Source organism: Dasypus novemcinctus, chromosome 26, assembly GCF_030445035.2.
Source record: "Dasypus novemcinctus isolate mDasNov1 chromosome 26, mDasNov1.1.hap2, whole genome shotgun sequence".
NCBI classification, from domain to species: domain Eukaryota; kingdom Metazoa; phylum Chordata; class Mammalia; order Cingulata; family Dasypodidae; genus Dasypus; species Dasypus novemcinctus.
In genome coordinates, this window is record NC_080698.1 from 25,798,491 (window position 1) to 25,826,348 (window position 27,858).

General features: G+C 43.5%; 1 protein-coding gene across 20 annotated transcripts in view; it reads right to left on the reverse strand.

Moving 5' to 3' along the window:
- Positions 1-14,480, reverse strand: part of ADAMTS9 (ADAM metallopeptidase with thrombospondin type 1 motif 9) — a 167,641-nt gene extending 153,161 nt beyond the window's left edge. For 16 of the 20 annotated variants that reach the window (XM_071212139.1, XM_058288353.2, XM_058288347.2 and 13 more), the window contains exons 1-3: positions 13,562-14,480; positions 12,592-12,992; positions 5,045-5,195 (exon numbers count right to left, since the gene is read on the reverse strand). In XM_071212139.1, the coding sequence (XP_071068240.1) occupies positions 5,045-5,195; positions 12,592-12,992; positions 13,562-13,676 (667 nt within the window). In that variant the 5' untranslated portion in view covers positions 13,677-14,480. Of the gene's footprint in view, positions 1-5,044; positions 5,196-10,939; positions 11,962-12,591; positions 12,993-13,561 lie in introns of those variants that run through there. The other 4 variants (XM_058288354.2, XM_058288355.2, XM_058288352.2 and 1 more) reach the window with 3 other exon arrangements.
- Between the last annotated feature and the right edge of the window lie 13,378 nt (positions 14,481-27,858).

Below are 27,858 nucleotides of genomic sequence, written 5' to 3' on the forward strand. Positions count from 1 at the left end.
AACAAACAAAAAACTGCTAGCCTTTCTGAGATGGAAGGTTGAGGGAGGAATTTTAGTAACAGGGAGAAAACTCTGTCTTTTAGGACCAGGCAAACAAAACAACCTTCTGTTGGCCTTCTCCCAAGCATTTCTCTCGCTCACCTACCAGGAAGTATGCCTCTCTCATTGAAAGAACAGCTAAATGCTCTTGTACAAAATTCAGGGTCAAACAGAGAGTGTCTGCGAGCAGAATATGGGTTTCATCTGGAAATGCAATGCAGAGGACCAGCAGGAAGTGGCTTAAAAAAGCAACAAACTCTTCAGAATGGCTCCCCTAAGCCTACCACTTGGTCCCCTGGTGTGTGGGGCAGTCAATCAGGGAGTAAGCTAAATGAGCTTCACCAAGGACCAAGGGCGCTGTCGTCACTAGACCATGCCATGGGAGCAGATGCCTCCCCTCTGGGAAACCAAAACCGTGAGAAACTTACAAGTGGGATGAAAACACAAATAAATTCGGATACACTCACATGGCCAAAATGTATGTGCACATATATAACCCATCATTGGTGACACAGATAAATCTAGACAGGGCAGTTACTGGGCCAAGAGAAACTCGTGAGAAATAAATTTTAAAATGCTGCAGTGGGTACAGAGGAAAGCTAAGTGGACAGAAAGGACTTCCAGCCTGGCTACTAGCCGGCAGGGTGACCTGGAATAAGTCCCATATACCTTTTATGACCTGGCTATCAGGAAGCCCTAAGCTTAATTCCAGGAACCCTATTAGCTTTTGTTTTGGAATTTTGAGTTTCCTTTCCCTCACCATAGTGTTTTATTTTCTATTTTAATGATCTTAATAGTTTTGTTTTTGTTTTTTTTAATTTTAAATCTACCATTCAGTGATTGCCATCTGCTAAACACTGTCCTGGGAGCTTTTATAATTTCATGCTCATTTAGTCGTGACAACCTTGGAAGGTATGTGTTATTCTTACTTTATGCTCTAAAATGTGCTTGAGGTCACACTGTGACTGGAACAAGGATAGTTGCTGATTTTATACTCATAGCACAGAGGATTTGCTCAATAAATACTTGATGGCTGAATGAATAAATGAAGTCACAGACTCCTTTCTATATGTGTCTTTTTAATATGTTATCTCAGAATCATTTCTGGAAATTAATCAGACATACATCAAGAATCAGAAATGAGCAAGACAAAGTCCATCTGTATGAGGCAGTGTAAGAGCCATAGTGCCCTGCTCTAACGGGTTGATAGTGAATAGACAGGGTATCACTCCTGGCAATAAGTAACAATACTCCACGATTTTAGTTTGCATATCTGTACAGAACTAGACAGCTAGATGAGAGGGGACCACTAAGATTTCCTCTAGTTCAAATATTCTATCACACTATGAAAAGAGGAGAAATGGAAAGCACTGACAGAGAAAGCCAAGTCCAGGACAATGCAAACAACATGTAACAGATAGTGGCTGTTTCCGTAAAAACAGCTATAGCAGAGACTCTCAAATTTAGCTGAAAATATGAATCATTTGGAGCACTTGATAAAATCACAAATTCTAGCTCTCTTCTATCTGCCTGGGAGTGGTGGTGTATTTTGTTCTATTTTGTTTTTTAAGAATCTGCATCTGGATGAGGCTCCCAGAGTACTTCTACAGTTCATTCTAGGTCTACTCTGGGGGCAGAAATCCCTCCAGTTGAATGAATTGACATTGACAGGCAGCCCTATTCATCCCCGGCAAGAGGAATTACTCCTGCCCCCTATCTACTTTCACCAAAAGTAGTAATGGCTACCTGGTCTCGGAGGTTTTCATGACCTGCTGATTCATCCCTCCAATGGTTGCTGGTAAACTGTGCCATATTCCAAAGTTTTTTCCAACTGCTCTAAGCCTCCTGCATCTGAATTCAAAGAAAGGGTGCAGAAGTAGCTCAAAAAGAGATACCAGAGTGGCACAGTCCAGCAGCAACTTTTGGATGAGCCACTCAAAATTGTTGAGCTCCTAATTCATCATGTGGGGTGAAGGAAAGGCACACCATATTGGTAACTGGTGAACCAGAAGGAAAACTAAAAAAAAAAAAAAAAAGAAAAAAGAAATGGCATTGGAGATTTGGAAGGTGGTACTTAAAGACCCCAATATCAATAATGACTAGAACCCAAATAAGCATTTTCAAAAAATTAAGGCATTTTACACTATGCTCAATCCTCACCTTTTTAAGATTCCCTCTTCCTTATTTTTTTAAAATCAATTTTGTTGAAACTTATTCATAAAACATACAATCCATTTAATGTGCACAATGGCATTTGGTATAATCAGAGTTGTGCATTCATCACTTTAATCAATTTTAGAGCATTTTCATTACTCCAAAAAAAAAAAAAAAAGGCAAAAACCCCCATAGAAAACAAAAACTAATTAACAAAGAACTCTGCCCATTAGTAATTACCTCTGAATCTCTCTATCCTCCTTCTGTCCACATAACTGCTAGCCAATTTCCACCTCTATAATGTATTTGTATAGATGGAGTCAAACAATATGTAGTACTTTTTGTATAGTTTTTCACTTAGTATACTTTTAAAAAAATCATTAATGGAAGGTTATTAATATATTACTATACTATACACTACTTTACATAGTTTGTTTTGGTGGTATTTTGCCCAAATATCACCCTGATACGAATATCTTATAACACTAATGCATTTGTTCTGCTTTAGAGAAAAACATTCTTACACATGCATTGTTAACCATAATCATTTTTCACAGGAGGGTTTGCTATGCTATACAGTCCCAGTCCTGTGTTTCATTTTTAGCTTTCTTTCTTTCCTTGTGTTTTTGTAGGTTTTTGTTTTTGTTTCTGTTTTTGACATTAATGGGAGCAGGGGATTGAACCTAGGACCTCATATGTGGGAAGCTGGTACTCAACCATTGAGCCTCATTGGCTTCCCTGAGTTGCTTTTTCATTTGTTTTGTTTGCTGTTTGTTTTTGTTTTTTCAGGAGGCACTGGGAACCAAACCTGGGACCTCCCATGTGGGGAGGGGAGCTCAACCACTTAAGCCACATCCCCTCTCTCTTCTTGTGTTTTAACAGGAATTGACCATTACTTGTCCTCCAACCCAGAAAATCAAATGTCTGATGACTTAGGTTCTTAATTTTAAAAAATGAGCCCTGGTACTTTTTTGAATGACAGTATTAAGACTTTCTCCACCCACCCCTGCACACATACACATTACATCATACCTATACAAAGAAAATGAGTCATAGAATAAGAAAGACAAGCATGGGTTGGAGTTGTGAACTACTATAAGATCTTGGGCAAGTTACTTCATCCCTGTAGGCTTCAGTTCCTTTATCTCGTCCAATGGTGTTAAGAATGGTACCCACCTCACAGGTTTCTGATAATGATTAAATGAAGTAACGTAGGTAAAGTGTTTTGCACAAACCAGTAGAAAATAAGACTGTAAGAAAGACTAGTTTCTAAAAAATGTTGTTGAGAGGCACTTTAGGACATCAGGCTGTTACAAAGTACCACTGTTCAATTAATTAATTAATTAAAATATTATTTGAAAATCCTCTGAAGATATATTTATAAGATGGAAGGGGGCTGGAATCACACATGCTGTATATATGTGTATTTCGACACATGTATAAAATTCTACTTGCTAATGCAAATTTAGGAAGTCAAGAAGTAAAGGTTGACAGTCTTACAAGCATCATCAAAAATAACATGATAAAATTTCTTGTCCATTAAAACTTGCTGTTGGCTGGCAGTCTTTGCACCATGTGAGTGGATGGGACCTTTGGTTCCAAGTACACTGCCATCTCAATGCCATCCCTTCCCCCTCCCCCTTTAGAGAGTCTGACAGACTATTTCAGTTAGATTCCACTAGCCCTGGGGGCAAGAACACAGCACCGAAGTGCTGAATGGGATACACCAAAGATGCTGCACTCAGAGATGTGGCTACTCCCAGGCAATAAGTGGCCAGTGCTATATATTATTAAAGGAAAATAAATCTGGGAGGAAATAAGACACTATACTCTGTCACTGGGAACAATCTGATAGAGATATAAGATAATAGAAATGATCACTTAAGGAAATTCCTGTTAGTCTTCAAATGTGATCTTGTCTGGAGATGTCAGAAAGATACTGAGAAACTATTTAATTTGGGGAAGCAGTTTTCAAAATTAAGAACAGGAAGAAAAATAAAGTTTAGAACCAAGAAGTCCAAAATTTTTTTAAAAAGGAGCATTTTTAGTAAACATTCTAAAACATAAGACTAAATAGAGCAACAGTTTCTAATGATAAACTCTTGCCATGTGGAAAGCAACCAGGCTTCAAGACAGAGAAGGGTTGCTTCAAGACCGCAGATTGAGAAACACAGAAAGACATAACTTTTCCAACGTGCTCAGAATGACTCTTCCCTGACAATGGCAAACAGGTCAGCATAAAGCCTCAACACATCTGGCCAGGATGGAAGGAAGTTTTGTGGTGGACATACAAGATTTTGACTGAAAACTGAATGCAATCCATAGGTCCATTTCTATATTCCTGAAGCTATAGAACATTATTAGCTAAACCAACTCATGCTAACAATGTGTATTGAATTTGATAGGAAAAATTCCAGTAAGCACATAGATCTTTTTACAATTTCCACTTGTAAGACTTTTTCAAAAGCTTACACGGTTAAAAAAAAATCCAAAGTGAAGAGAAGACACCAAGAGAAAACAAGCAGTTGTTGATTGAGGACCTTCTATACCAGCCTCAAGAAACTACCAAGCTTAATCCTAAAAATTAGCAACTTCAACAATAGTAGCTCTGCCCATACTGGGCTTGGAATCGCTGATTTTTTTACTTCAAATCCTATCTTTGCATTGTTTTATCTACTAACCTTGGACATCTTACAGCATCCAGCAAAGGGGGTATACCTATCTCACATGAAGATCAAATAAAAGACAATGCATATGGTATTGCTTTGGAGACTGTGAAAAGGCTACATCTTTGTGGCATGACAACTCATCTCAGAGAGCTGGGATCTCTGCTTAGGCAAGATGCAAATACCTGAAGTGTCACATGCATGCTTTCCTGTTGAAGGCTGGCTATGCCTATAAATAATGTGGAGCTTGTTTTGTTCCTCTTCATCTTCTTGTTCATCAATGGACAGGAGTGGTTCAATAAAATAATCCCCATCATGGGACCGGAACGTGCCCAGCTGCAAATAAAGAGAGATAAGAGGTTGATTTACTATAACTCAGCAATGGGGAGGGAAGAAACAATGGAGCACTGCCAGGTAGAGACAGGCCACTTAACCCAATCCCCTCTCCATGAGGGCTGCTTAAACTGAAAAATGCTGCTGATGTGTGGAAAAGTGGTTTATTTTCACTTCCTGCCTGTATTAGTCAGCCAGAGGGTGCTGATGCAAATACCAGAAACTGGTTGGTTTTTATAAAGGGTATTTATTTGGGGAAGGAGCTTACAGATACCAGGCCATAAACCATAAGTTACTTCCCTCACCAAAGTCTATTTTCACATGTTGGAGCAAGATGGCTGCCGACGTCTACGAGGGTTTAGGCTTCCTGGGTTCCTCGCTTCCAGGTCTTGCTTCTCTCTGGGTTCAGGGTTTCTTTCTTTCCAGGTCTTGCTTCTTTCTGGGTTCAGGGTTCCTCTCTTCCTGGGGCTTGCTTCTCTTTCCTCTGTGTGCTTACTTTTTAGTGTTCCAGCTTATCAAAACTTTTACATCAAAAACCCTCTAATTCTGTCCTTTGCCATGTCTTTTACCTGTGAGTACCCACCCACTAAGAGGTGGGGACTCAACACTATTAATGATGTGGCCCAATCAAAGCCCTAATCATAACTTCACATCCAGGTACAGCCCAGATTACAAACATAATCCATATCTATTTTTGGAATTCCTAACTATATCAAACTGCTACACTGCCATATCCTTACCTTATGCTTGATTTGACTCTAGTTGATTGGACCTGCTATCCAAATCCAACTCTAACAACTATTTCCTTGGTGTTCAAGTACTAATCATGTTAACTCTTATAGGGTGTTGAAAAAGAGTGCTTCTGTGTGTGAAAACCGCCAGAATTTAGGCACAAGTGCAAGCTCCAGAAGAAAATGCTTGTCCCTTGATGCCTTCTCATTGGTTCGATTCAGGGAGAAAATATTGACATCAATGGATTCGAGGTGGTGCTACCTGCAATGCAGGCACCTGATTGGTTCACCATCCCTTCCCTTTGCAAGAGGGAAGTGATATTGTACAGGGCTTTGGAATCAGACAGCCCGAGGTTCCAGCCCAGCATCACCACCTGTCTACCCATGTTGGGTAAATTCCTTAAGTTCCTTAACAACCCAGAGCCTCAGCTTCCTCATTTGTCAGCTGGTGATACTGTAAAAGGCTGTTGTGCAGATTACGTGAGGTAATGCATGTAAACTCATGCAAAATGCCTGACACCTAGTAAGGGTCTTGACCACGTTAGTGGGCTTTGGTGTAGCTTCTGTTATTGTGGAGAAAGTGGCTCAGTCTAGGCAACAAAAAGCATGTGAGGAGAGACGGTGAGGAGGCTTCCCTGTGCCTGCTCCTCCCTCTGCCTCTACCAACCAGGATGTAATTTGCTTTTAAAATCATTCTAAGCATTCTGAAAGTAATAATTCTTTCTCCTCTCCTCCCCAAATGTACATTTTTCTCCCACTTTTCTTTATTAGAGAAGTTGTGGGTTTATAGAACAATTATGCATAAAATTCAGGATTCCCATATACCACCCTATTATTAACACCTTGTATTGGTGTGGAACTTCTTTTATAATTGATGAAAGCACGTTTTTATAATTGTATTATTAAATATAGTCCATGGTTTAACTTAGAGTTCACTGTGTAGTACAGTTCCATGGAATTAAAAAAAAAAAATTGTAACCATATATACAACCTAACAATTCCCCTTCTAACCACCTTCAGATATACATCTCAGTGCTGTAAACTATATTCACAATGCTGTGCCACCAACCCCAAATCCAAACATTACAAAACCACTGATGAGCTCCCCATGCCATGCTGGTGGGCAGAGTTTAAGGGGAGAAATCAAGCGCTTTTCTCTTCTTCTCTTGTCCTTTTCCCCAAATAGGGAGAAAAACAGAAGCCTTTCCCCCTCCATTGGGTGCAAGGGAAATGACTGTCCTTGGACTTCAGCCACAGCATCAGCATCATTTTGCTATTAATTCAAATAGTTTAACTCCACCTGCCTCTGTTCTACTAACTGCATCAAATCACCTAGACCAAGCTCTAGGCCAAGCTCAGCATTTATCCTCACTACCTTTCCCCCTTTGTGGGGCATGACTCCCAGGGTTGAGACCCGCTGGCCCCGAGGGATTATTACCAAGTGCCAACTAGTGATGCATTTGGCAAAAGACCTTACCCAAAAGGCGGACATATTAAATAGAAATTAGAGTTTTCATGGCTAAGAGATTTCAACATGAGCTGGGAGGTCATTCCAAAGGTTACACTGATACAAGTCTTAGAAGGATCTCCCGGGCTGCTTCGGTAAACAGTGCCTCAAAGCAGGGGGGCTTCTGAGGGCTCTAGAGATATCTGGACAGTACAGGCAGGACAGACAACAGCAGGAATGTGGCACCCTGTCAGTGGGCCTTATCTTGGGGTATATGATAAGCTGTCCTTCCAATGTATCAGAGTTAGAATTATTTATAATTTTCCTACACAGGGTTCTTATGCCCTTTTATTAGAACCTATAATTAAAACTATATCCATTAAATATGTGTCCCAGAGACTAAAATCTTCTGGCTGTTCATGTGCCTGTTGAGTCCTGGATCTCAGCAGAGGTGACAGACAATGCCCATCCCAAAAAACAGAGAGTATCTTCAACTGCAAGCAAGACAGTTCCACCTGTCTGCCCCATAGGATCTCATTAAGAAGCAGAGTAGGCATCACGATCCCCAAATCCTCAAGACTGAAGAATGAACAAACATAAGCAGGGATTTCAACTATGGACTAAAGTAGACTTATTATTCTAGTAATGGAATAACTTGTAACATTGATATAAAGGCAGTGGTCACCAGAGGTTCTAAGGGGAGGGAGAGGGAAGAATAGTCTAACATGGGGCATTTTTGGGACATTGGAATTGTTCTGCACAACACTGCAATGACAGATACAGGCTATTATATATTTGTCAAAACCTATAAAATGGTGTGGTGCAAAGTATAATCCATAATATAAACTATATACCATGGTTAGCAGCAACACTTCAGTATGTGTTCATCAGTTGTGACAAATGTACCACACTAAAGAAAGATGTTGTTAGAAAGATGTTGGGGAAAAGCGTGGGAGGGGGACAGGGTGAGGTATATGGGACTCCCCTATATTTTTGATGTAACATTTATGTAATATAAAGCTTCTTTTAAAAAAAAAAGTCTCCTAGATGTAGGGCCCAGAAATCATAATTGTAATCGTAATACAGGGTATTTTTATGTACAATAAAGTTTGAGAAGCACTAAGCTAAGACAATTGTTCCCCAAACCAGCTAGCATCAGAACTGCCTGGAAAGTATTTCTTTCTTTTTTAAATCAGATTTGGGGGCACCACACCATACCCACATATTTAGTATTTCCATGTAGAGGGTCTGGAATCTATTTTAAAAACCCTGTCCTCCCATGATTCATGAACCACTGGTTTAAGGAGATATCTCTCTAAGCGGTCAGACTAAGAGACGATACCTAGTCATCAGAGGAAACAGTAAATTTATTTTTATGCAGGCACCTCTGCCTGTTTTCAATATACAACTCGGATATTTTCTTAGTGCTGAGCAGGGAACACACAGTAAATTGTGAAACCTATCAGACACAGGCTGTAAAAACTGGGAAAGGGTGAAGATCTGGCAACTTTGGGTGCCAGAGGGATGAAGTGACTTGTCTAAAGTTCCCCTTCAGTGGCACAGAAGCACCTGGATCTTGACAGTGCTGAGTCTGGAACACAGATATCCTGTCTTTAGCTCAGTTGCTTTTTTTAAAAAAAAGAGTTCTGTAGATCTTTTTAGGAGCACAGACTCAGCCTCTGGTCTGTGGTTAATAGCATGGGTCAGAAAGATTGGGGTGGAACTGCAACTCTGCCACTTATTAGCTGTGGGACCTTAGGCAAATCTCAAATTCTCAAAGCCTCAGTATACTCATCTGTAAAAGGGGGACCACAAAATACATCAGAGGGTTGTTGTGAGGGTTTGAATGAAATAATGCATATGTAAAGTATATATTACAGTGCCATATACACAGTAAAAGAACTCCATTCTACGATGCAAAAATTAATTTTGTTTTTGGTTTACAAAACAGCTGCTGGGTTCAAGAATTTACCTATGAGTTGGTTAAGGTGATCATTTATCCAAGCATAGGTACCTACAACACACAAGGCTCCAATACGGGAGAGAAATGAATCGGTGCTGACCCTGTCTACCCGGGAGAAAGGGATAGACATGCACACCAAGTACAATTGTACAAGGAACATGCTAAGCATCATAACAGAGATACAGACAAGTATCTATGAAGGTAGAGACAAGAGAGCTCATCAGTCTGAAGGACTAGGACAAGGTCTTCTAGGGATGAAATGGCAAGCTACACTTTAAAAGAAGGGTATGGTTTGAGCATATGAAGCTAGATGTGACGACCAAGTAAATACAAAGTTGCAAAGTCAATGTGGTAGAACTAGTCAGGGAGGGAAATTCAGGGAAAGGGGCTGTGGTGGTTTGGAACTAGGTACCCCAGAAAAACATGGTCTTAAACGTCACCCATTCCTGCGGGTGTGAACCCATTGTAAGTAGGACCTTTTGTTTAGGCTACTTCAGTTAGAGTGTGACCCACCTCAGTTTGGATGGGTCTTAAACCTATTACTAGAGTCCTTTATAAGATAATGACATTCCGATGGAGAAAGGCAGAAACTAAAAGTCAGGGAACCCAGAGAGAAGGGAAAGGGTGCCATGCACACTGCCATGTGACAGAGGAGCCAAGGACCAAGGTAGAAGGCAGCCAGGAGCAGAATGCCAGTCTCAGGGAAGAAAGCACTGCCTTGATGACACCCTGATTTGGACTTCTCCTAGTTTCAAAACCCTGTGCCAATAAAGTCCCATTGTTTAAGCCTACTCTTTGCTTGGTATTTGCTTTAGCAAGGAGAAAACTAAAACAGGGACATACAGTAGAGTGCCTGAACTCTAGGATTTGTGGAGGAAAGACAGGAGCGTAGTGAGGGAGTATATTACAAATGGTCTTGGGTGCCTGGTGAAGGTGTGTAAAGTTCGTGAGCAAGGTATGATAGAATCTTATTCCTTGTCATCATTAATACGTCAACGGTGAGTGGCATGGATTGAAGAGAAAGATTAGAGGAGAAGTCAAGTGGGAATAAGTAATGAGGCCATGTTAACAAAGGAAGAGGTGAGCGACACATCTAGGATGGAATCCACGAACCTGAATAACAGGGGGAGGGGAGGTGACGAAAGATTTCCTGTTAAGATTTCCAAGGTTTCCCCGATGGGCCACTAGGAAATGTCATGATGCTGCTCCTACAGAAACCGTCAGTGGATGTTTTGGGAGGAAAAATAAATTCCAGAAGGAAGATAAACGAGTGGGAGTTTGGGAACTACATTCATCGATGAGGATACCAGCACCAGGCTGTATAACTTTTAAGATGTATGCTGGACCTTTATCCCCAGAGACAGAGAGATCGCAAATTAAATGCAATACTATTGGGGTTTATCACGGCCCAGGTAGCCTTTTGTGAAGCCCTAGCCCTCAGTTCCCAACGAGACCACCACCTAAGACTCGCCAATAGAAATTAAGGGCCTGCGCAGCAAAATATTTATACAACTGCTGGGGCCACTCGGATCCAGCGGGATGTGGAGGCGGGGAGGGAGGAGGAGTAAAGACTGTTTACAAACTTGACGTACACACGCAGCCTTACCCATACGGTCCAGGAATCGGGGGGCCACCACCTGGGGCTTCTCTGAAGGGCCGCATTCAGGTTCCGGGTCACTGCCCACCGCGAGGATAACCTTCCAAACAACGGAAGGAACTCCTGCGCTCCAGCCCGAAGTCTTGGGGCAGCCATGACTCACAGCAGCAGCCCCTCAGCCTTCGCCAGACCGCCGCCTCCGCCCACCCTGAACAACCTCAGCAACGCAGCCTGGGCGCCTCGGCTCCGAGGGCTTTGCTGGGGGCTTCAGGGGTCGACCTCCTTCCGCGTACCCCAGCAGGCTAGACCTCCCCCACCCAGCCTTCAAGCTTGCCGCGCTGCGCACCCGACTTCTCTAGTGCGCGGCGGGGATGGCTGCAGCATCCAGGCGAGGAACTCTGAAAACTCACAACGCACCGGGTAAGTATCCAAGCCCCCACTCGGACAAGGTGACGGAGAGGGTCGCCGCATCACCCGCAGGGAGACTAAGACACCCCCCCCCCCCCCCCCCCCCCCGAGCTTACCGCGCCTGGCGCTGGGAGAGCCTGACCCGGGCAGTTTCTGCGTCATACGTGCGCTGCTGAAGCGCGGGGCGCTCAGCAAAGCCAAGGACCACCCTCACTCAGGCCAGAGCCCTACGGCGGGTCCTCAAGTGTCCTGGGGCGAGGGGGTGCAGGCTCCGTATCCCTGCGGGAGGGTAGGTTCGGGAAGAGGGGGCAGGGAGGGGGCCGGGACACCAGCCTGGAGCCCTTGCTAAGCGCCTCCTGGGCCTCGCCGGGAGGCGGCCGCCCTGCCTTCTTGCCCATTCTCTCCAGGGAAAGGTGCGTCGCAGTCCCCACCTCCAGGTCTCTGGAGCCCCCAGGGGTGATAGGAAAACGCACAAGAACCGAAACCCCGTCCGGTCAGCCTCTCCGGGCTGCCTCTGTCCATCCTAGCGTCTCAGGGCCACCCTGCCAGCAGGGTGCAGAGTCGAACTGCGCCGTACCCCGCCCGGAATTCCACCTCAAGGCCCGGCGCCGGGCGCCCGGCCCAGGCTCCGCCCCCGGCCCGCCCCTGCGGCCTCGGCCCACCCCTGCGCTCGCAGGACGGGACCCGCTCGCTGTCAATCTTGGTGAGCCTCGAGGTTTCTGGCGCGTGCAGAAAAGCCCCGAGAGAACGCGGGGACTCTGGATCGCGCACCTCTCTCGACAACACAACGCGCGGAAGGAACGCTCCGAACCCGGGGACCCTCGGCCCACACCCCCGACTCCAGAAGGGCCAATGAGGCCTCGGGTTCTCCCCCCTCTCCCGGGCGGCCAAGTGGGCTGCAAGGAACGGCAAGTCCAACGACTTCCTCAGAGTTTGGGAGTCGCGCTCCAGGCAGCTTCGCGGCGGGGAGCTCGGCGCGGCGGAGCCAACTCGGAACCCCAGAGCACCCGAAACTTCCAGAACCCAGTGAGGGCGGACGTGTGCGCGCCTGGCGAGTGTAAGCGCTCGACCAGGGCTAGCCACACCGGCCCGGGCCCGCAAACGAGCTTCACGCTGATATTTACCGCCGGAGCGGAGCCAGGGTGCAGTGAGGGTGTCCAGGGCGGAGAGCGGCCAAGTCTTCCAGAAGCGCAGGCCTCCGCGGAGCGAGGGGGCGGGAGGGAGGGGCCGGAGCGGGGCGCGCTCCCACTTACCATCCCCGAGCAGAGGCTGATGACCGCCGTGTGCTCGGACTTGGTGTTGACATGGCCTTTGTAGAAACAGTGCTTGAGTTCCGCTTCCTCTTCGGAATAAAACTTGGTCTGGTTCACCCCGGGCGCCCCGAGGAGGGTGACAGTGAACAGTGGCGCGATAAATCCGGCATGGGCGGTGAGATTAAATAGAAACTGCTGGCCGAAGGCGGAGAGGCGGTAATGCGCCCGCGAGGAGGAGGTAGAAGAGGAAGAGGTGGAGAAGGCAGGCCAGGGGTCAGAGGCAGAGTTAATGCTCCGTCGCCTTCTTTTGAAGTGCACGTTCGTGGGAAAGGGTTCTCCGAGAGCATTCACTCGGATGGGAGACGCGATTTCGTACTCGCTCAGGGTCTCTAATAATTTCACTGCCGAGAGAAGCACAGGCACATGAATCGATCATTCCGTCTTCCTCAAGTTTTAATTTAAAACCAAGGGGGGGGGGGGGGTGTCCTGACTTGTTTTCCAGCGATCTGCCCATTCAAGTCAATCCCTTCCCATCTAATCAGTGGATAAATATTTACTGAGGACCTACTGTGTGCCAGTAACAGCCAGGAACTGTGCTAGGCACTGAGGATACAACCATTCGGTGGCAGACAATGACCAAGTCAAGTTACAAGAGAATGTCAGATTCTGACAAGTACCCTGAATAAAAAACAACAACAACAACATGCAGCTAGCTGGTGGCTCCCAGTTACTAAGTACCTTTGGTTTGGAGCGTGGGGGTGGGGAAGGGCTAAAAGCGAGGAGGGGTGACTAAGTTCGTTCCCTAGCAATTGGCTGGGAATGACCCAAAGACGGGAGAGGCTGCAAAGCGGGAGATGATTCTTTCGAGGAAAACGAGAAAGTCCTCCGCTTGCGGGGTGCCCCCGCCCGGGCGCGGAGACGGGAATTGCAGGCGTAGGCGGCGGGGTCCCCGGGGCAGGAGCCTCGTTACCTTGCCTCGGGTGCAGCCTGTCCTTGCGCACGGCCGCCGCGGCGTCTGGACTCCCCATCTCGGCCAGGTCCCGCACCAGGAGCGTTAGCAGTGTGGCCCAGGATACAAACTGCATGGTGCTCCCCACCCCTCCCCCTGCCGCCCCCACCCCCTCCCTCCTGCCCTCCTTGGCTGTGGTGAGCGCGGCGGCGGTGGCAGCGAGACGAGGCAGCGGCCACGAGAGCGCGCGGAGCCGGGCGCCCGCCGCCAACTTTTGACTTTAGGAGGATCTGAGGTCCCGCCGCGATGGTCCAGTCTGTGCCCGGCCGAGCAACGTCACCGCCTGCCGAGAGCTGAGGCGCTCGGGCCGCAGGAGGAGCCGGAGGAGCAGCCGGAGGAGGAGGACTGGGGCTCGGCTGCTCGGCCGCATAATGTCCAGCGAGCGGGCAGGAAGAGGAGCGGGTCGTGCGCTCCGAGGCGCGCCGGGCGCCCTGTGCTGGCTGGGATAGCGGAGCGGCTTCTTGAATGGGGGGCTGGGGGGGCGGAGGCGGGGGGGCCGCGGGCCCTCGGCAGCTCAAATACCCCCGGTGCACGCCTCTAGGAGGAGGAGAGGGGAGGAGAAAACGAGGCGAGCGGGGCCCGCCTCCTTCCAGTCGGTGTCCCCTCCTTGGCCGGCCCGTGCGGGACTCTCAGCCGTAGGCCCCGCCGGCCGCAGAGACGGAGGCCCGGAGCGCTGAGGCTGCGGTCGCTGGCCCACGCCACCTCGCCGCGGTGGGATTTTCTGAGACTCCCTGCCCTGTGCAGGGGAGAGCAGACAAAGTTCTCTCCCTTTCCTGGAGCCCACAGCCTCCTCTTTCTCCTTTTTCGTCTCCTGTTCTGACCTTCTCTTCCCTATCTCCTTCCCTTTCCCTTCTTCCCTCTGGGTGACTCTTCTCTTCTCCCGCGCGCCCCTCTCCCACCGTCTCTCTCTGACTCTGCACATCCACCCTTCTCCGCTCTGGTGTGTCTCCTCCCCTCCCGCTGTGCCCCTCTCTATTTCCCACATTTCTTCCCTCCTTTTCGCTTTCTCGTCTTTTTTCTCTCCTCTCTCTGCTGTCCCCATTTCTTCCATCTTTTACTACCAGCCCTCGTCCTCTTCTCTTTGTCCCCCTTTATACATTTCTGTCACTGTCTTTAATTTTTTTAACACGTGAAAGTGGTCCGGGGCAGAAGCGCCTTTTCCTCCTACAGATTGTCAACCAAGATGAGATTTAGCACCTGAGATTCTCTCTTTGCTTAATTGCCCCCAAATCAGGAGTTGTAGAGATGGGGCTCTTAATCCTTCAATTCGGGTGTGTTTCAAACCCATCGTTCCCTCCCGAAAGTTTCGTAAAGCATTTTAGCTGTGCTTTTTCCAACCCCTACCCCCATCCCGAGAGGGTCCAGAGCTCTTGCAGGTCCCCGGCCCAAAAAAGGTTAAGAGCTGCTCTTTGCAGCGACAGGGGGCGGGACTTTGGCGCCTCGGACTGCCCCGGGGTTTGGAGGCAGGGGGTGGGGGCGTGTAAGTGTAGGGAGACAGAGCCTGCGAGGGCGGAGTGCGGATGGAGGTCGTGCACCCCAGGGGAAACACCACCCCAGGGGAAACACCATTCCCTGGAGGGATTTCGCAGTTACTTCTTGCTTTCCGTCAGAGAGATGCTTTGGAGTGACTCAAAGCAGACCCTTGAGCTACACCTCCCTCCACCTTCGAATACAAATGGGAAAGTCAGAAATTGTGCCAGGGGAGGGGGGGCGGGTGGAAAGAGAGCGAGAGGCAGAGGATTGTTTGATATTGGTTGGTTCAAAAGCACTTTTTCCTTTGTTCATCAGCCCTCAGGAAGATAGGTTGTGCTGATGTCACGGGAAAGGAAATGGCAATTTCGGTAAAAAGAAGTGCCTAATTAATGTCCCGGAACTTGGGCTCTCTGATGATTATTAGGCTGGCAGTCAGGGTTGAGAACAGGAAAGATGGCAACAGCAGGGACCAAGGAGCAATGTGGTGGAAGTGTTTATGCATTGCTTTCTCCTGGGGTCCGGGTGTCACTGGTACTTGATCGAAGAACAGAAAAATATCAGGGAATCAATGGATTAGCAGATTTCTATGGAAAATATTCTAGACTTCCACTGCAAAAACTATTCAAAGATGAAGCACTTTTCAACATTTCCCGTTAAGCAATTTCCCCTCTTTCTATCCCAATCCCTTCTGATAAAGACAAGCTGACTGTATAGAAATTACTATATGCAGGGGCAGAAGCCTCTTTTGAGTACTCTCTCTCCTAACTTCTTTTTAGGACTTGGCCTTAGAGAGTGAATTTTGTTTACTATTCTTTAAAATTGCTCCTGATTGTGTTTCTAAATTTTCCATCCTCTGTCAGTTGATTCTTTCTTCAGTGTATTAGCTCCCATCTGAGTTTATATCTGTAAACAAACCTTAAAGAATCTCAGGGGGATGTGTCTTAAATCAAGAGAAATGAAAGGGTCAGTTGAGCTATCTATATCAGGTCAAATTCTTGTCTGAATAATAATAATAATGATACCAATTAACTTTTGTCAAATACCTACCATGTGCCAAACAGTGTTTAATTCTCACACTTCTATGAGGCAGACTCTATTAGTAATTTTCATTTTGTAGGTAAGAGTATGAGACCTAAAGAAGTGAAGCAATTTAACCAGGGTCTCCCAGCTAGTAAGTGAGAGACAGGATTCAAATTCTGTTCCAGCAGTTCAGTTCAAGTTCATAATTATTATCATATATAATGAATAAATAATTGATCAGAAGTGTTGCTAGGTTTGGGGAGTGTTGTTTGGGGAGGGTGTCTAGAATCATCCAGAGTGGGCTAAAATGGCCTCTTTATTATATATAAAAGTGTACTTTAATGATTGGCTCTATAAATAGATATATAAAGTTATTTGAGTTCAGGAGATAGAAGTAAATTCTATAATAAATTGACCCATCACAAAACTTTGCTCCAGAAAAAGCAGAACTACTTGAGGTCACCTGGAATTAATGGGGAGGGATTTTTCAGCCTGTTTTTTCCTCTGGCTTTCCTAGAATTGAATATTATTATATGTTACATTCAAGTTTTCTTTGGCTGGTTCATTCTTGAAAATTGGACCCCAAAGGAGTGATAATTGACATAAGTCACTAAGGAGAGATACTATGATCAATGGAAATGAGATTGATGACATCATACTTGACGTTGTTGTATACCCCTGGAAAGAACAGGAAGGAGATTAGAAGCAAAGCATCTATTTCCACAGAAAAGGGAAACCCACACCCAAATGATAGGAGCGACCAGGAGCCAGAATTAAAGTGAATAGTTTCCTGAGTGGTAAGCAGTCAGTGATTTCTGGAATCCACAAGCAGGTAATAATGGGTATCACTGAATTCTGAGGAGCAAAGCACCAAGCAGGGAATTCAAGGTGACGAGATCTGTGACCTTGGGCAGTGTCCTCTCTGAACCAGTTTCTTATTTGTAGAGTGGGGATGCGGAGAAACTATGTCTTCTTTCCTTATCATGTGGATGAATGATCTTAGTAAACTTATAAAATTCTTCCAAACAAACAAGAAAGCAAATAAACCAAGCATAATGTAGAGAAAGTAATTTATATCATTAGTGATGATAATGCTAGATTTGCTTCGCTGAGTTTTTACTCTGTGCTAGTTATTTAATCCTCACAGCAGCCTGGCTTTCTGGGCTTTAATTCTCCATTGTACAGATGATATTAAGACTCAGCAGAGTCTTGCCTAGGGGGACAGAGCTAGACTGAGTAACTTGGGATTTGAACTGCCATCAGTCTGGTTCCAAAGATTGCCATCTCCATTATTCAGAGCAGATATTCACCTAACTGCCCTCGGTAATTCAGCCTTTATACTTAGTTTGATGAATATGATCTGTGTGAACGTTATTTTTTTTTTCTTCTAAAGTTAAATCTAAAGTTATCAATACTCTCTCTTGACTGTGTTTGGAAAGTCATAGTTCCAGTTTTTGAGGTGGCTCTATGTAGCTCTTTTCAGAAAAGACCATGCTTCTGCTCTTGCCCAGCGCTTGGAGCCTCAGATGAATCCACCAATAATTGCTTTGAGACCCTTTCCTTTAGGGCCTCGTCTTTATTCTGCCTCCTCTAGTATCCTCAGGATTGAGACTTTTCAAACCTGGAGCCCAAAATCATAACTAGGAATGGAGCTCAGAGTTGCTGGACTTCAAGCTCAGATCAAAACCACTCTTAACATGAAGCCAAAGTTGATAGCAATACAAGGTGTGCAAATAAAATGTCATTATTTATGAAAACTACATGTTAGAACTAGATAGCTCTTAGAGCTGTGCTAACCTGGACTGTGATTATGTTCACAGTATTTTGAGATGCGCTGGGATGCTGTGTACTCCCCAATCCCTAAGCATCTCCTGTCCTAGTTTGTTTCATATTTGTTACTGGTGTTTGGTGGCCTTTGTTAGGCTTTAATCAATATATTTCTTATACCATTGTATCCTCAGTGGCACACAGTAGGCACTTAATAAACATTTTTGTAATAAAAGAGTTAACTATTGGGACAAAATCTGTTCTTGTTTTCAGAGGGTAGTGTTCCTTTTGATTTGTAAGTCATTCCTCTCTCACGCACATGCACGCACACACACACACACAAACTACAGGAATGATTGAGGTCATCTGCTTCTCACGGTATCATTGCTCATGGGGAGGCAAGTTGCACTTTAATCAGAATCTTATCCTGATTCCTTTCCTCTGGAGTCAGAAATTTCCAGAGCTAGGTTCTCCCCACTGGAGAGCACAGAGTGATGAGACACCTGGGGCACTTGTTAACTGCTCAGCACAGAAAGCTAGAGGCAGACCAAGGCTCTGGGGAGTTTCCATATTCTTTCCATATCCTTAAAATGGGGCCATAATAATTACTTGCCTCAGAGGGATGTTGTGAAAGTTAATTCATGCAAGAAGTGTTGGCTTAGTGCCTGACAGAATAAGTAATCTCAGGTTAACCCACCTGGTAGTTAGGGAAGGTGATTTCTGATTCTCTTTGACGGGAAAGGGCACTAGCAGTCTAGGATCTCTTTTCTAGTCACCAATAAAAATAAAATCTCCAAAGGAAAAGATGTGGTCTTGATAGAGTTAACCTCATTCCACCCACCACCAGTTTATGAGCCTTTCCGCTATTGGGGGCAGGGGTGAAATGTGTCCTTATGTTTCTTTGGCTATATATTTTTTCATACTCTAATCCTTGCTGTTAGCCCCCCTCTTTATTTTTTATTTTTAAAAAATTTAACAGCTTTACTCCCTCTTTCTTAAGGTTTGCTTAAGTTTAGCAGTTTATTTAAGTCAATTTTACTATCTTTCCTAGAATTGGTTTTTTTTTTTTTACTAGCAGGATTTTTAAAGTAGTCAAAATGTAACTTCCTCACTGAACATTTAAAAAAATACTATTTTTATATGATAAAAAATTTTTACCTACGCAATGAAAGTAATTTTCCTCTGCCAGCTGACACTTAATAGACGGTCTCTCTTAATGGTATTTATTATAGTAATGGTTAACGTTTAGTGGTTGCTTACTACTTCCTTGCACAATGGATAATACTGTATTTTAACTCTCCTGACAACCCAATGAAACAGGTAGTGCCATTAGCTCTGCTTTTCAGATGAAGAAACTGAGACGGAGAGCATAAGTAACTTGCATAAGGTTGCACAGCTAGTGAGTAGTTGAGCGGGGATTTAAAGCCAGGCTCTCTGACTTCAGGGCCTGAACTTTTAAATCACTACATTATACTTTTCCCATGTGTATTTATTTTTATCAAGTTTAATAAGAGATAAATTCTGAAGCTTAGGGATACAATCTCAAATAGTAGAAATCCAGACATTAGAAATTAGAGAAATTCATGTGTCAGACCACTTGGGGGATAAAGAAGCCAAAAAGCAGTCTTGGTTAGGGATTTGATGACAAATAGTGGAATTCTAGTTTTCAGGCCAACTGGGGTTGAGGAAGCACCCCAAACCACTCATCCACATATCAGATTAGCCCTTTGGTCTTCAGTGTATCTGAATGCAACACCCATTCTAATAAACTTCTGTTCTCCTCGGTTCAGCCAAGGGTGTTGTGTCATTCTGGTTGTGCTGTGTGGTCCTTGCTGTAAAAAACAGAATATAGCCTAGGGACTGCCTTGTAGCTGTCAAAGTGATAAAGAATTTTGAACACCCCATGATGAAGTAGTTTGGGGTTCCTAGCAAAGAAGGTTTCCAAAGGCCTTTTCAAAATATCTCACCTACTCTAACCACCAAGGACAACGGGGAGGGCTGGTGACAGGGAGAAATGCCTTCATTTTCCAAAGAAATGTGTATAAATTTGAAATGTGCAAAAGCCTAGATGCATTGCATGTACCAGCTTGACCTTAAATGAGATTATGTGACATCAGATCAATGCCCGTTGTAAATGGTATATTCACCAGGCACTCACCTTTGTGTTAATTGGCACCAATAACACGAAGTAAGCTGCTTCCTGAAATGTAAGCCTAGCAATTAGTGCCTTGTCAAGTCCCTATCAGATGTTGGCAAAATAATTGGTCTTGCAGTTTTGTTTTTTTTCACTTGAAAACAGGTCTGACAGAAAATCAGTGGCATTTATGGCAAGCATAACTGGAATAAATTTTAGCTACTGTTGGCCTCTCTGTTCCGGAGGTCCAGTTACAATCAAGAGTTTGGAGGTATAATTTTCTTTCCATCACTCTCACCACAGGAGGTCACACGACTTCACCCATATAACATTTTTTTAAATAGGCACTTTTTGTAGCTTGATACAGCTTATCAATTCTGGACAGAAATCTAGACCTCACTGAACTTATATTTACTTCACAGTAACTTTTCCAGTAAGACAGAGTTTGAAATAGAGAAACGACTCCCTGATCATTGACTCGATCCTTATGTCCAGGAGTGGAAGAGGTCTTAAAAATAGAAAAGGGAAAGCGGATGTAGCTCAACGATTGGGCTTCCACCTACCACATAGGAGGCCCGTGGTTTCATTCCCAGTGCCTCCTAAAGAAGACGGTGAGCTGATGCAGAGGGCAGGCACAGCAAGCTGACACAACAAGATGATTCATCAGGAGACACAAGAAGAAAAAAACCCACAATGATAGACACAACAAAGCAGGGAACAGAGGTGGCTCCGTCCCACATTGGAGGTCCAGGTTCAGGTCCCAGTGCCTCCTAAGGAAACAAGGAAGAGGAACAGACACAGCAAGTGCAAATAATAAGGGGGTGGGGAGAAATAAAATAAATTTTTAAAAAAGTAGAAAAGGAATGGTATTCAAGAGCTTCCCCTCCCCTACTAACACAGCCTGCAGGGTTTGTTTTGGTTTCATCACCTTCCAGGTAAAAAGGGAAGAGAACTGTTACAACACACTAAATGCAATGAAATACTAGGTAGTCCTCAAGGAATGAGGAAGAGCCATGTGTGTTAGCTTGTCCATGATGTGTTACTAAGCAAGCAAGTCACAGTGACATTGTCTAATTGGGTCCTATTCCAATAAAAAATAATAAAAGAATGAAACCCAGACTAGACTATCATATGCATTAGAAGAAGTCTAGAAAAATAGACACTGGTCTATGAACAGTGGCTTTCTCTGGGATAGGAACATAGGGAGGTCTTTTACACTTTCTACATTTCTGTGATACCCATTTCCATATTGTTTGGTTGTTTTTACAATGAGAATATATTGCTTTTGTCATGAGAAAACTCATGTTTTTCTTTTTAAAAATAGAGATAATATATAAAGAAATATGATGGTGCCACCACCCTTAGGGGAAAATATTTTCATAAATTATGTATAACTTTAGCTTTTTCTGTAACATTCAATATGTATTTCATTATTTGAAAATAGCCTTATATATTTTGTGTAGAGGCGAAATAAAACTAGGAAGAGATTTATGATGAGCTATGTTGCGTTTTTGAAGGGAGCTGGTGACTTAGATAGAAATAACAAACATTTGATATACAGTGATCATGGATTTTAAATATGAATGGAATATAATAGCTGCGAGCAGGAAAAATATCTGTGCCTTTGCAAACTCCTAACTGTATAAACAGGGAAGACATTCATTCATTCATTTGATAAATATTTATGGAATACCTACTATGGGCCATGCACTTTGCAAATAGCAGAGGAGTTCACGGTCTGGTGAGGAAGAGAGATACAAAATAAGTGAATTTGTAAGCATGTATATAAATGAAAATTGTTCTAACTATTGTAAAAGGGATTTAAAGGGAGATATTTTAGATTAGGTGAACAGAGAGGGCCTTTTTGAGGAGTGATAGGTAAATTGAAACCTACATATGAAGAAGGAACCAGCCCTTCAAGGAATGGGAGGAAAAATATTCCTGTCAGAGACAGCAGCAGGGCAAGGTCCTGAGCTAGGAGAAAAAAAGTTGGAGCATTTTAGAAGCCAAGGAAGCTGCCTGTGGGTAGAGTGGGAATAGAGCTGGGAGGGAGCTGAGAGCTGGCAACCAGGTGATATAGGACCTTCAAGGTGAGGAGTTTGCATTTGATTCTGAGTGCAAGGGAGGCCATGGAAATATTTTAGGCAAGGGATGGCAAAACATTCTTTTCATTTTCGAAATGTTCCTCTGGCTGTTGTGTGGAAAAGAGTCATGGGGTCTTTTGCATTGTCTGGAACAGAAATCAAAGCAGCTTGAATTAGGATGGTGGAAGTGGCAAGGACTGGGCACATCCAAAGTATATTTTAAAGGTAGAATCAACAGGACTGGTGAAGGTAAATGAAAAATACGTGGAATATTTAATTTTATTATAAATAAAACATATTCCACATATAATGAAAGGCCATAATCAAAGTTGAAAGTCAAATGCCAAACTGAGAAAAATATTTTCAGTTCATTAAGACAAAGGAAAGCTCTCCTTCAATCCCAAAGAAAATTGGGCAAAGGGTATCAATTGACAGCTCACAAGAAAGGAAACAATCATGGTTCAAACTTGTGAAAAAGTACTCAATTTTACTCATCATGACAAAAATTCAAATTAAAGCTATACCAATGCCAGATTTTTACCTATCAGATAGGCAAAAATTCAAAGTTTGATAAACACAGGCAATTGCTGAGGCTTTGGGTGATTCTTACACATTGCTGTGGAGTGGGTAAGTTGTTACTACCCCTAAAAAGGCAATTTGACTATATCTGTCAAAGCTGCAAATTCATATGCCTTTTGACCTAGGAGTTCTACCTTTCATATACCAGGGATGTTCACATATGTGGAAAATGACATGCATACAGCTGTTTATTGCAGTGTCATTTCTAAAAGCAATAGGGGATGGATTAAATAAATAAAGATACATGGATGCATGCATACAATGAAATACAAGGCACCTGGAAAAATAACGGTGCCACCTTTTGTGTAAAAGATGGAAAAAAATAAGATTACATATTCTTATTTGCTTATGTATTGTAAAGAAGCCCTGAAAGGATATATGAGAAGTGCAGTGGTTACACTGGAAGGAAGTTTGGGAACTGGACAGACGGGGGACAGGGGTGTGAGGGAGACTTTTCACTCGTTTAGCTTTTTTTATACTTTCTGGTGTTTGAGCCACCTGGATGTACTAGGTATTCCAGAAGATTTAAAAAAATGAATTCCGGGTTTCTGGCTCCAGCAACTTGGAGGCTATTAGTGCCATTTACTGGGATAGGGAAGGCTGGGGATAAAAGAGGTTTTGCTTGGTGGAGTGGAGTGGGGATTATGGTGTCTACTTAGATTGGATTTGAAGTGCTGGAAATACTAGTTGAGTGTCAGTGAGGCAGCTGGTGTTCAGGGAAAGACTCTAGAGATGAAAAAAGGAAAGTCTTCTGCATATTTACAAAGCCAGGGGATCATCCAGGAGAGTGCTCCTCAAACTTGCATGCGCTTCAGAATCATCTGGAGGGTTTGCCACAGCCTGTGTTGCTGGGCTCCACCCCTGGAGTTTCTGGCTCACTATGTCAGGGCCCAAGAATTGCATTTCTTCAGATTCCCAGGGGATGCTGCTGCTGCTGGGGAGGGACCCCACTTAGAGAACCACTGGCTTAGGACAATGATTCTCTGTTCCAGCCTTACATTAGTATCATGTGGAGAACCTTGAGAGCAACTACCATTACCTGGGACCCACCCACTACAGACCAGTTGGGGCAGAGTCTGGGCACTGGCTACTTTTAAAAGCTCCCCAGTTGATTCTAGTGTGAAACTAGGGATGAGAACCTCTGACCAAGGGAAAGACTTGGAGAAACAAGAGAAGGCTAGTAATAGGTGCCTTAGGCCATCTACCTTTTAAATGACAGGGAAGCAAGAGAAATCAGCGAAGAGCTTGAGAAGTGAAGACAGGAAGGAAAACCAGGGGGGAGGGACTTTCTTGGAAGGCAGTTAACTGACAGGCTGTGTGCTAGGCTCTGGCGATACACACACAAGACCAACACAGCTTCAAGGTACCTCCGTAGTGCTAAGGGCCCAAACAAGACATTAATCTATTCACTTCTTGATGTCTGTCCCAGAGAAATATATGCATAAAGGAACATGTCAGAGATGTTTCCAGCTGCATTGTTTGTGATAGTGAAAAAGTGGAAGCAGTCTACGTGTCTTCAGCAGGAGAAGGGCTATGCCGTATAAAATGGTAGTCCATATAGTGGACTATCCAGCAGTTCAGAGGAGGGAACCGGGTAGACATCAGTTGACCAGCTTTCAAAAAGTACTGCTGAAGGCAAAAAGCAAGTTGCAGTATGATCTGTGTATCATTTATGTGAAAAACAACTCATACATCCATGTCTTTATATGTGCTTGAAGATATGAAAAATCACATCTAGGGGAAAGGAGAGGAGACAAGCTTGAAGATGAAGGTAAAAGGGGCTTTAGGTTTAGTTGGAATGCACTTTGAGATTTAAAGGCTTTTGGATAAATGCACTTATTTTTTTTACACTCAATCTTGTACTAATTTAAGTTTCTAAAAGCCAATTATGAATATTAATAATTACTATCAAATCTAAATTTTATGTATGCAAGCACTATTTTTGCCTTTGTGTGGGGTCTCCTGACTTGTGAGTGAATTCATCTCTCTCCCTTGAATTTTTCTAAAATGAGGAAAGGGGAGAACCTATACCTCAAAGAAAAGTCATTGCTTGGCCATTAATCTCGGTGAGTTTTTCTGCAAAACAAGAGTGTTTGAAATAACATTTCAAAGATACAGATGACTTCCTACCTCAGAGTTTAGCTGCAGACATGGTACAGTTTTTCAGTCAGGGGGCTGTTCCGGAATGCAGCTCTGAAAAGGCAACCAACATTTTACTTCCCGGGCCTCTGTCTCTTATAGAAGAGTGGGTAATGGTGCTGGGAGATAGATTCTGTAGGTAAGGATATATATATGCACTGAAGAACACTCCTGTCCATACCCTTTGAATTTATAGACAAATAGGATACACTGAAGCTACCTGTGGTGACAAACCTCATTTGTCTCCCTGGAAATCAGTGGCATTTAAATGCTCAGATGCTCATGTTCCAAGTCAGAGGGCAATCTCCTAGTACTTAAGTCCTAGGAGAGCAGGCACCTAGATAAAATTGTTGCCATCATATCCTCAGTGTTTCTCATGGTGCCTGCCTGGCCTATAGTAGCTGTTGAGTAAATACTTATGGAATGGAGGAAGCACAAAGAGATAAAATCATGGATGAATTCTACATAATGTTGCATGGAATATAGCAGACACAGGAAAGTGCATCCTGCACATTGTTTATAATATGCTAAAATAAAAAACAGGGAGGTGGATATTGCTCAAGTGATAAGGCCCCTGCCTACCATATGGGAGGACCTGGGTTCCATCCCTTGGGTCTCCTGGTGAGAAAGAAGAGAAAGCATGCCTGCGCAGCAAACCAGTGTCCGCACAGTGAGCTGAATGCCTGAGCAGTGAGCCAAGTGCCCACGCGGTAAGCTGAGTGCCCGTGTGGCAAGTGGAGTGCCTGTGTGGGGAAAGGGAGAAAAACAGACACAATTAACTGGTGGTAATTGATAATGGTTATTTTTTGGGCATAGTGATTTGGAGGGACATAATGGAGGCTTCTGGGATACTTGCCTTTTCCCATTGCTCGATGTGGGTGGCGGTTACACAGATGTGTTCTCTCTGTGAGAATTCATTAAGTCATACAACTATGATCTGTGCACTTTGCTATTTGCATATTGTTTTTAAAGTTTATGTATAAAAAAATAATTTTTTTCCAGAAAAAAAATTCACTGTTTAAAAAAAGGGATATAAATGAGGTTTTGAAATTTTAATCCTTTATGTTTTAGATGATATTATCTCTGAAAAATAACTTTGCATCCCTACACATAGTTTGATTTTGTATTTCTGAAGAAAAATGTGTAACATCACCTCCAGGGCTTAAAGGCTTAGCTTTCTCTGTTCTAAGGCATTTACTCTTCCTTATCAGAATTTAGCTCATGGTAAAACAGCTGTTTTAGGATGGAAAGCAGCTCTGCTAGTGGGTTTTTAGCGCCCATTCTTTATTCTGCCCCTAATCTTTTGAACTTTCTAAACACTTAAACATACTAGAGAGCCTACTGAAAGAAAACCAGAAACTTCAGGGATGTGCAATCTGGGAAAAATATGTGACATTTCCCACCATTTAATGACCACCAGACTCACTAAATTGTCTTTCTTTTTTCTCTCCTTCTTTCTCTTACTGTCTCTCCCTTGTTCCTTTTTGGGGTAAGATAATATTAACAAAAAACATTTAAAAATTCCTTAAACCTAGTGACCCAGAAATTTAACTTCTAGAAATTTATCCTATACATGTATACACTGATCCATGTACAAAGTACATTCACTGCTACATTGTAAGAGCAAAAAGTTAAAGGCAATCTAAATGTCCACCAAAAGGGAACTGTATACACTCACACAGTAGAAAAGTATGCCGTCATGAAAAGAATGAGGGAAAACAAAGAAGAGGAAGTGGTCTAGGTACTGATATGTGAATTGTCTAAGAAATATAGGTAAGTAGAAAATACGAGGTACAAGACAATGTGTATAGACTACTGCCATTTACAAATGCATAAATTATTCCTGGAAGGGCGCGCAAGAAGCTGTGCTATTGGTGGATGCCAGAGAGGGACAGTATACATGGGCCAGAGTATTTCCCTGTATACCCTTTTCTTTTGATATTTAAACCATATTGTGTACTGCCTAATTTTTTTTTTACGGTTTTATTTTATTATTTTTTTCTCTCCCCACCCCTCTGTTGTCTTTTCTTTGCTCTCTATGTCCATTTGCTGTGTGTTCTTCTGTGTCCACTTGCATTCTCGGCGACACTGGGAATCTGTGTCTCTTTTTGTTGCGTCATCTTGCTACGTCAGCTCTCTGTGTGTGCGGCGCCACTCCTGGGTGGGCTGTGTTTTTTTTGCTTGGGGCGGCTCAATGTGGGGCGCACTCCTTGTGCATGGGTCTCCCCTAGGCAGTTTAGCACTCCTTGCGCACAGCAATGCTGCATATGGGCCCCCTCACCACATGGGCCAGGAGGTCCTGAGTTTGAACCCTGGACCTCCCATATTGTAGGCGGAAGCCTTATCAATTGAGCCATGTCAGCTTCCCATATACTGCCTAATTGAACATAAGTAATTTTTAAAGGTATAAAATAATACTTTTGACAATGGTTATTAAAGAAACCCCCAAGGATATAGAACAGTGATACAGCCTCACACATTGTTGCTGGAAGGGAAAATTTTGATCATCTAATAGGGAGGTGATTTGTGAAAATGTATCAGAAGATTCCAGATTTTCCTTTTGACTAGGTAATTCTAGTTCTATGCTTTTATTTTTTAAAATGTAACTATGCAGGAAGGAATGTCCATAATGAAACTCACTGAAAGGCTAGATTGAAGAAATATTGGAAAATACCTAGGTGTTTGAAAGAGAGGATCACTTAGATACATTATGGTACAGTTATACATAAAAATACTATTTCAGAAGAATCTTTAATGGCAGAGGAGATTTTTTAATAAAATTAAATGTAAGATATACAGCATGTACAGCATAATACTATTTTTTGCCAAAATACATCTATTAAACTTTATATATGTGTGGGGTGTGCACATATGGGATTAAAAACCAATATTTAATAGTGTTTTATTATAGGTAGTAGAATGATGCCTATGTATATGTTCTACATACAGATTTTCTGAATGAACTACATTTTGCTTCTGGTTTATAATTGAGAAGTTATAAGAAAAGAATTAGTGAGAACACTTTTTGAAGGTGCTATATGTAAACTACAAAAACAATATAA